Raw genomic sequence first — 9,610 nt, forward strand, 5'->3', positions numbered from 1 at the left:
TACTTCAATCTTTTTTGACTTTATTTTTTAACCAAAAAAAATTATTTGAAAAAACTCTTGCTAAATTCATCAAAATCTGCTTGAAATTTAATAATTCAAGAGATGGTTGACATTTGATATTATGGTTGACAATGGTTGGTATTTGTTACTAGTAAAAAAAAAAAAAAAGACATTTAAAAAAAAGAATAGCAACAATAAATGAAATATTGTAGGAAGTGAATGGAACATATAAATGATAATGTATAAGAACTGGTTTTCTGCTTTTTCCACTAATTTTCCAATTTACTTTTTGATCTTATAAGAGTAAAATATAAATTAGTCTATCTGTTCAGTATGGCGCATTTGATGGTTGTTTTAGAAGCAAACAAATTGCGCCTTCATTCTAACGCTTGAATTATTTTCGGAATTTTATATCCTTTTTTTTGAAATTTCTGTTCGATTAAAAGCAAAGAATTTTCAAGGTTATAATTTGGAAGAGAGTGCAAAAATATAATAATTCTAACCTTTCCTATGGTTAGAATTCCAAATTTTCGGCTGCCTTAAATGATTTCTATTTTATATCAAGTATTGTTAACATTACCAACCTCAAAGTTTTTGAAATTGATATTGATTTTCAAAATCTTATTGTTAGCGAAGTAGCGATTCAATTGAAAGGTTTATAGCTTTTTTGATTAATTCTATTCCTTTCCAAATATAATTGATTGATTGCAATTCTCTTTCAGAGAAATCTCCACCTGAGTGCTATCCATATAATATGCAACTTTTTAAATGATGAAATTTCAAAATAGCCGAAATTGCTTTTAACCGTCTTAAAATTTTCAATGATCTTCCTTTGGTATCCGTAACAAATTTTGTTCATTGTAAATTTAAATTTAAAGTTCAATTCGACCGATAGAGAATGTTTGGTTTAGTTATTAAGCTATTAAGCTAACCTAACTCAACCATTCGACAGTGAAGTTTTGTTTACTTTATTCTCGGAAAAAGTATTAACCAATGTCAAGAATCAAAAACGCAATGGTACGCACATATCCTTCAGTAATTAATTCTCATTCAAAACAAAGATTTGATTGCCAGCTCCGCTCAAATACAGTAATAGGATCATTGAAAGTGACCAATTAAAAAAATATTATCTTTTACAGGAACTTACCGCTCACATGTTTTACGCTTAGAACAATAATTATTGCGGAGTCTTTGAAGTATCTTTCAGACATTAAAAAAAAAACAAACACACAGACAGAAATATTCAAATTTGGTTAAATTCACAAATAGATCGAATATTTTAAATAAATTGTACTGGAAATCTTTAAGATTTTCTTCAATGTAATGAATTATTCTTTGCTGGATTTCTTTATCATTCTGAAAATTTCAAATCTTGAAAATAGAATGGAAATAATGACCATTTTATAATTTTTCATTAATGAAAGTTAATGAGTTAATGAGTACATTAATTCCGCCTTTTAGTATCAAAATTATTAAACGATATTGATAAGTTGAAAATTCAGCATCTTTTTCCCTTCACTTCTTTTTGCATTACAGTACTTGGAGAATGAAACTTGCAAAAGTGATAAAAAAATTTAATGTAGAATGAAATGGAACAAGAAAGGATTGAAAATAAATGCCTGAGTTTTAGAATAGTAGTTAAATAATACGAAGAACTGCTAATTATTAATTAGAAGACTTTTTAATTAGAATAGTTACATTCGGAAATACCAATACAGAAAATGAATTAAAATTCGAGAAGGAAAAAGCAATTAATACAATTTAATTAATGAATACAAGTAAATATTTCACAAAAATCCTGAGTTATCAACAAAAGAAACTTTCAGTATAGTATCGTAAGAGAGAATTGATGATCGAAATGCATTCAGCTGCATGCATGTCAAATGCATGCAGCTGAATGCAATCGCTTTTTTTTCTTTTTTTTTGCACCACCGTTAAATGACTTTCTATCAGCATGTGTACTCATTTAATTGAAACCACTGAATGAAAGATAAATTAATCTAATTAATGATACTAATTAAAATGACAGTTTATAGTGAACTGATAAATAAGGAAGACCCGGAACAAAGAATTTATGCTTGAGCATTGCAAAAGAAAAAAAAACCACTTTTTATAAGCATTACTAGCCGGTTTTTAAATTTCAAATTATTAAAATCCAACTCTTAAAGTATCCAAATATTTTCTTATCATCAAATTTTAATTTCATTTTAACAATTTATTTAGCACAAAATTTAAAAATTTTTTTTGGAACTTTCGCTTTAATTTATGCTTAAATTTTGTTAAAAAGAAACAGAATTACAGAATTCTGTCTTCAAATTTATCACTTCTTAATTGATAAATCTAATGGTTCGGTTTGGGGATAGGATTGAATAAAGTTGTTTAAATCCTTTTGATTACAAGTATCATTAATCACTAAGACATCACGAGTGTTGAAAATATTAGTGGACAACCAAATAGGGAAAGCCCAAATTGGTGCTGGTACTACCGGTTTGATAAGCTGAGCTGATGAATCTAATAGACTTGCTGATTGATAATCACCATAAGAACGAGCTCTTTCTTGAGCTTTCAGGAGTGACGAAACCTTAAAATACTTAGAACGACGGCCATAGCGTGAGTCTGAAAAGAAAATGTATTATTTCAAATATTTTTAAATTTCGGAATTAAATGATATATAGCAAAGTTTTGTTGATTTAAATACTTTTTTTTACGCATAAAAATTATTTTGATGGAATTTTTCATTCTACAGGGGAAAAAAACTCAAAATTCACTGGTTCCTACTTTAATTATTTGATTAATTATCAAATTTTGACATACTTTGTGGTGCCATCCCAACTTCGATGCATTTATTGAAACGACATAGTTTACATGAAGTTCGATTTCGTCCCTGAAAAAAAAGAAAAAAAAAGAAAAATCTGTAAAAAGATTATTCAAAAAAGATGAAAAAATTCATTCAAAAATTTGGAACATTTTACTGTATGACGAGGAAGAAAGAAAGAGAGAGAGAGAAAAAAATGGAGGGGAAGATTTATCACCTGCAGTATTTTATTAAATCTAAGTTTATTTATTTAAATTTATTATCTTTTCCGAAGTAAGCAATTTAATTGAACTCTCAGGTATGAATGGTGAAAATAATTGCCTTTTTACCTGTACATTGCATTTTCCACCATTTTTGCAGAATAATTTCATTTTTGTACTTAACATTTTGCTATCATTACTTCCATCAGCGGTTGTTCCTTTTGAAGGTTTGCAAGTTCGTCCAAAAAATGACTGCAAAAGAAATTTGAAAAATTGTACAATATGAAGGTAATGTCACATATTTGAAAACAGGAGAAAAAATAGAGTAAATAAGATGACGTTAACATTCAATTTCAATGACATTATTTAATTAAGTGCTCAAAAAAAAAAAAGTAAAAATAAATGAAAAAAGGATATTTAATTGTTTAAAAAAGAAATAAAAAATAATGAGAAAATTTATTCAATAATTACATAAATGATTTTTTCCTTTTTCTTTTTTTCTTTTTTTTTATTACTGTATGAATTTACTGGAATTTCAGAACCGGCAATTAATGTAATCTTTCGTTATTTTACATTGAAGTAGTTCCTTTTTTTTTTTCGTCTTGAACCAATTGAAACATTTTATCATATTCGTTTTATTTTACTGTACTTTTACTTTTAGAGCACTTATTTCAGAGTAAAACTAACTTTTCGTTATTCCTTTCCATCTCTTTTTTTTTTCCTCATTCTTTGTCAAAGAAAAACGTTTCCTAAGTAAACCGAAAATTTTTCCGCCACCTTATCTCTTTTCATTTATCGAAAAAAAATGTTGAAATGATTTAAACGAATGATGTGACAAGTCCATGAATGCAAGTTTAAACTTAATTAGCCTTTTTTTTTCCAAATAGCTTAGGGTTAAATTGAAATAGTCTTTTGAAATTTGTTAGTTAAATTTTTATAATCATTCGTAAAGCCTATACATGTCGTTTCACCGCTTATCAAAATGTGTGTGACTTTTTTTTGCTGCATTTAAATTTGTCAATGAAAAGGAATGTTGTCAATCAGAATGTTTGTCACAGAATGAAGCATTTTCAATCGAACTTACCTTGCAACCCTCACAGGTAAATGCTCCAAAATGATAGCCTCTAGCAAGTTCATTGCATACCTGACACAAAAATGTTACCTGGAAATTTTAAGAGATGGAATGTTTTAGAATATATTTACCAAATATAATAGTATTTTGTTCCCTCATAATGTACTTTAAGATGAAATTTTTTTTCATTTTTTATTTCTCTTTAAAAATACCAGGAAGTACTTTCATCTGATCCTAATTAATTACCAATATACTTATCTAAGCTCTTCATAATCACAAATTGCGCTAATCAATTAAAAAGAGATTGTTAAATCTTATGAAATCTTGCTAATCCATTATGTTTACTGTTGTTTTGCAGTTTATAACAACCATTTTTCAGTCATTTTTAAAATTGGAAAAAGTCTTGGAGAAGCAAAAGGATACCTGAGTGGCGGTAAAACGATTACCGCCACTATTACCGGTTCTGTTGCCGATCATTTCATGCATTTGCCTTCTTTACAACAGTTCAACGAAAAAATGGAGAAAAGTTGGACAGTTGCTGGCACAATTTTTTGTGACTGAAGAAAATGCTCAAAAATTCGTTGACAGAATCAATCAACCAACGTGGATGCTATACCAATTGATGAATGCATTATTATTGATCACCCCATAAAATCACCATAGTGCGGGGATATTTCCTTAATTATACTAATTAATAATCATACGTTATTGCAACTTTTGCATATGAAATTGCGAAACATGATACAAACGCATCTGATTATATTACGTAACTCATCGATTAATACCAAAATAATTCGGCGGAGAATGAATCGTTGCAAATAATTGTTCAAAAGCTTAAATAGGAAAAGGTCTTGGAAAATATAAATAGCGGGGACTGTTTTAACATCAAATTTGGCATCACAAATATTAAAATTCTCTAATCTGAAGGTTTCGAACATCTTTTAAAAAAAGCTTAACGAAGCTACTGGAAATTTATTTGTGATTGTTCCCTTATCAGTAAAGACTGATAATTCGAACTTCTTCCCTTTGACCTAAATTGTGTTTCAGTCCATGCACATGCGCATGTGCGTACATATGTATAGGAACATGTGTGTTTATGCAACTGCGAATGAATGTCACCAAGTTTAATTTCCTTGCTTAATAACAAGCATGCTTAGAATAAGTTTACCGTGTCTGTATTTCTATATGTAAATAAAAGTTCGTCTATGTATATTTGTGTATGTGTCGGTCTGTCTGTCTGTATGTGGAGGAAATGTATGTGAGAGTACATTTCTTGAAAAAAACTGATTATTTCAAAAAAAAAAAAAAGTGGAAAAGTTTGTTGTTTGATCATTTTTTAGTGATCGATGAAGAGTAAAATGGTATACGCATACATTACAGTATTGACTGTAGTGCTCTACAACAATTTTAAAGAAATAAACTAATTAATTAAAAGAGAATCCGAATATTTTAATGGTTTTCTAATCTCCATTCTCACTTCTACTTTCCTTCTTCATTTTTTTTTCTTTTTATTTAAAATAGTGCAATGAGAATTTTTCATTGAACGATGAGAAATTTGCTTCAAACAACAAATTGTATCAATTTATTATCTTTTGCACTGAAGTCAATTAATGCCTAACGATGGCGCAAAAAGTGGCTATTGCGCTTGAAGTGCAATTTTATATTAAAATTTTGATTAAGTTGACAAATCGCTTTAATGGTAATACTTGAATATTTGAATGATTCTGCGAACTCATTTATCTAACCGTTAGGATTTCATTTTTAAAAGCGCTCATATCAGCTTACTGAAATGTGAAATATCTCATAATATGTATCATATCTTCTAGCACTCATTATTGATAAGGATGTCATAATAAATGTCGCAAATGTCAATTTAAGGTAAAAATTGTGATTCATTAGTAATGTTTTTGGAAAAATATGCTTATAAGTTTCATTTCAGAGTTTCAGTATTTCCAAGATTTCACTGAGTCACAGTCTTGTGTTGTCATACTAAATCTTCACAAGTTTCTCAGGACAAGCCAAAAGAAATTTAATTGTAAGAGTACTTGCATTATCACAGCAATAGATAAAGCAGAAAAGTTATTAATCAGGATGATTACTGAGGATTACACTTTCAAGTGAACACTGGATATTATTAGTATGATTTACGGCTTTATTGGTCAGTACGCTGACCGTTTAGATTTGAAGATTGTTTGACCGTTGCAATTCCCAAAACAATTCGTTGCCTAAATTAGATTTAATAGAATTGGAAAAATCAATGAACTGAAAATTATTTAAGTATTTCGTATTTGATTAAATGATACATATCAAAAAACGCAAAAAAAATGTGTGTATATTTCAATAAAGCATTTAAAGAAAAACAAAATATATAAAAAAGAAAGGATGAAATAATAAAATAGAAATTGAAAAATGATAAAAGAGAGCAGTATTAGCTTGAATTTTCAACAGATCATTTGAAAGGAGGTTAGTAATGAATGGGAGAAAGTGGAATTGGGTAGGAAATGGGACAGTTGAAAGTTTCGATGATGAAGAAAGGAATAGTTCAAACTTTTATCAATGCCCCTCCCAACATTGCCATTGATAAATGCAACTAATCATTTGACATTCACAATTTGTATCATACTACAAAAGTAATACAACTAATACTGTATCATTGGATTAATTATTATTTTTGCTTTATCATAATCTTCCTGCCATAAATCTATGATGATGTATGAATAATCTGAAGAATATTCAATTTCAAACTTCTGACAAGATTTAAAATTGACAAAAAAAAAAGAAATAGGATTAAAGATGAGTATGAATGGAACTTTTTTATGCGAGACATAATTTTAAAGTTAAGAATGCTGCATGTTTATTGCAGTGATAATTAATACGAAAATGATGAGAAGGAAAAGAGAGGGAAAAATGAAAATGATTGGGACGAATTGATCAAATTTATACAAATTCTACAGATGATATATATAATAATGTAATTGTAGTGCAATGTAACGCTCCATTGAACGCTATCGTTGCTCATTTTCGAGAATTGCAAATTTTCGAGAAAAAAAAAAGGAAGGTTCGAAAGAAGAAAATTATAAAAACATGGCCTTTTTGTTGAATGAAAATCAGTAGCGATAAGAAGATAGTTGATTGGTCTTTTAGGAAAGCTGAAATGGGAATAGATAAAGGGATGAACCAGAGAGGCGGGGGAAGCGGGGAGACGACAAAGCTGAAGAGGAAGGGGAAGTGAGGAATTCTCGAAAAACTAACAGATCATCATTGCACAATTGTAAGCATGAGGAAGAATTATGAAAGGAAAATTGAGGGTTATAGATGTGAAAATGATTGAATGGACGGTAAAAATATCGAGAATTGCGGGTTTTTCAGACTTTGGGAAGGTCACTTCTTTGTCATGGTCACTGTCCTCGCAATGAATTCCAAAAATGATAATCGGGTTTGTTGCGCATCATTGATAATGGTCGGATAAAGCGAGTTAAATCGACAATAATTGTGTTGTTGTTGTTGTTGGTATAAAATTTTGGACGAATAAATTTCTATTACATCAGTGTTTATAATAAATGATCGACACAATAATTGTTATTTGTAGTTGTTTTTTTTTTGCTATGCAAATAAGGAATGTAAACATACATTGGTAGTGGTATTATTGCAAGTGTAGATTTCGATAATCTGATGATTTTCTTTTTTTTCTTTAAAACAATAAAGGAAACATTTTTCAGCAAGTTTAAAGAAATGGGAAATATCACTTTGCTAATTCGAAAAAAAAATAAACAGTGTTCATTTTTAAATTTAAGAAAAAAAGAACTCTTCTTATCTTTTCTTGTGACTTTCTTTTTTCTCGAAATGACATTTTTCTCGTGAACTTTTTCTATCAGAAATGAAAAATCGACCAAAAAAAAGCATGATATTATGATAAGGATAAAGTGAAACTTGAAATGTGAAAAAAAGTTGAAAAAATTAAAAAATGAAAACTTTTTGTAACAGTTATGAAATAAAGATAGATAGACAATGAAATATTATCTCTTTCCTTATCGTTAAACTCTCGGAAAATCTGGTAAACTACGATTGCAGATTCGGAAACTGGATAATGTTGTTGTGAAAGATCAGGAATATTAATTATAATCGCCCATTTGAAAAATAAATTTAAATTTAAATATTTCAGACCGCTAAACTATCATTCCTCAAAAACCTATCTGAATCAATCAAATATTATGCTTAAAATGATGGGCCAAAAAAAAAAGTGATGTCCATGATATTACATGATATACAAAATAAGGTGTTTCTCTTAAATCGTTTTTTAAAATTTTTTTTCTTCAAAATTTTAAAGCAAAAATTTTTTTCCTTTTGTTTGGATAATTATTGCGTGGTTTGTTTGTGTCGTGCAAAACAATTTGGAAGTAGGGTGACAAAATCGTTAAAAGTTCGAAGGTTAAGTTTATATAGCAGAAATATTTGAAATTTCAAGATTAATAATAATTGAGCAATTATAACGATGCCAGTAATTATTTTTTAAGCTAAAGCATAGGTATCCCAATAACCTTTATGAAAATACTTCCTCAATTTATTTCTTTCTTTCGAACACTTTCAATTTGGACATCTCCTTGATTAATTAATCCTTTTTATAAAAATACATGAAGAAAAAATTCTTCAAAAAATTAATGAATACAATTAGGCAGAAAAAAAAGTAACGAAGATAGCAACTGCTAAATGTGCTGGAAATTTATAAGTTGACAGTTATTTTGTCATCTTTCCAATAATGTTGTTTTTCATATGACATTTATGGAACTGTGAAATTTGTATGTTCGCTCAGGCAGAACTAAATTAGACTCTTTTTCAAAATGCAAAATCATTTGATGATGTTTCTCCAATAAGTAAGTATATAATTCTCCGAAAATTTTCGTTAAAATGCCATTTATGATACAATGTTTTTAAGTACTGTCCAATTTGGTGACATTTAGTAATGTTAATTTGTATTATCGAAGGAGATAAATATTGCTGATAATATCATAATATTTATCATTATGATGAGATATTGAAAATTAATATATAATAGCATTTGATAATGTGAAATGAAATTTCGTAATATCGAAGAAATCGAAATATGATCATATTTTTGGATTGCCAAATGTTTGATTCCTTTGAAAAAAATGGCACAATCACGGATCGTTCCACAATTAGAATAGTGTTTACTTAAAAAAATATCACTCGAATCTGGCAATTGTAATTTAATCTAAAATTTCTAATTAAAATTTAACCAATTGGCAACAGTTATCATCGAGACCTTTGATATAGTTTTATTATTTTTCCAACAAAAAAGAGTTAATTAAACTGTCAATAAACTATGTTAGATCAAAGTGAATGTGTGATAAATGAAACAAAAATTTGAATCAATTCTGATATGTGAGAAATAAATTCCTTATAATTTATGAGTTTTTTCACTGTTTTAAATAGGGTTTAGTTCAAAATTAAATTTAAATTCAAGTTCCCTTAGTTAATGAGAGAATTGATATATTTCAATGTATC

At 28.3% G+C, this 9,610-nt stretch overlaps 1 protein-coding gene across 1 annotated transcript; it reads right to left on the reverse strand.

The window, feature by feature from the left end:
* Positions 1–2,320: 2,320 nt before the first annotated feature.
* Positions 2,321–4,573, reverse strand: LOAG_09835 (hypothetical protein; the record flags this gene model as incomplete). Its single annotated transcript, XM_003145362.1, has 5 exons — positions 2,321–2,616; positions 2,815–2,884; positions 3,145–3,267; positions 4,100–4,177; positions 4,511–4,573. The coding sequence occupies 5 exons, from the start codon at positions 4,571–4,573 to the stop codon at positions 2,321–2,323; spliced, it is 630 nt and encodes a 209-aa protein (XP_003145410.1).
* Positions 4,574–9,610: the final 5,037 nt, after the last annotated feature.

The sequence above is a fragment of the Loa loa genome (assembly GCF_000183805.2).
Source record: "Loa loa unplaced genomic scaffold supercont3.90, whole genome shotgun sequence".
NCBI classification, from domain to species: domain Eukaryota; kingdom Metazoa; phylum Nematoda; class Chromadorea; order Rhabditida; family Onchocercidae; genus Loa; species Loa loa.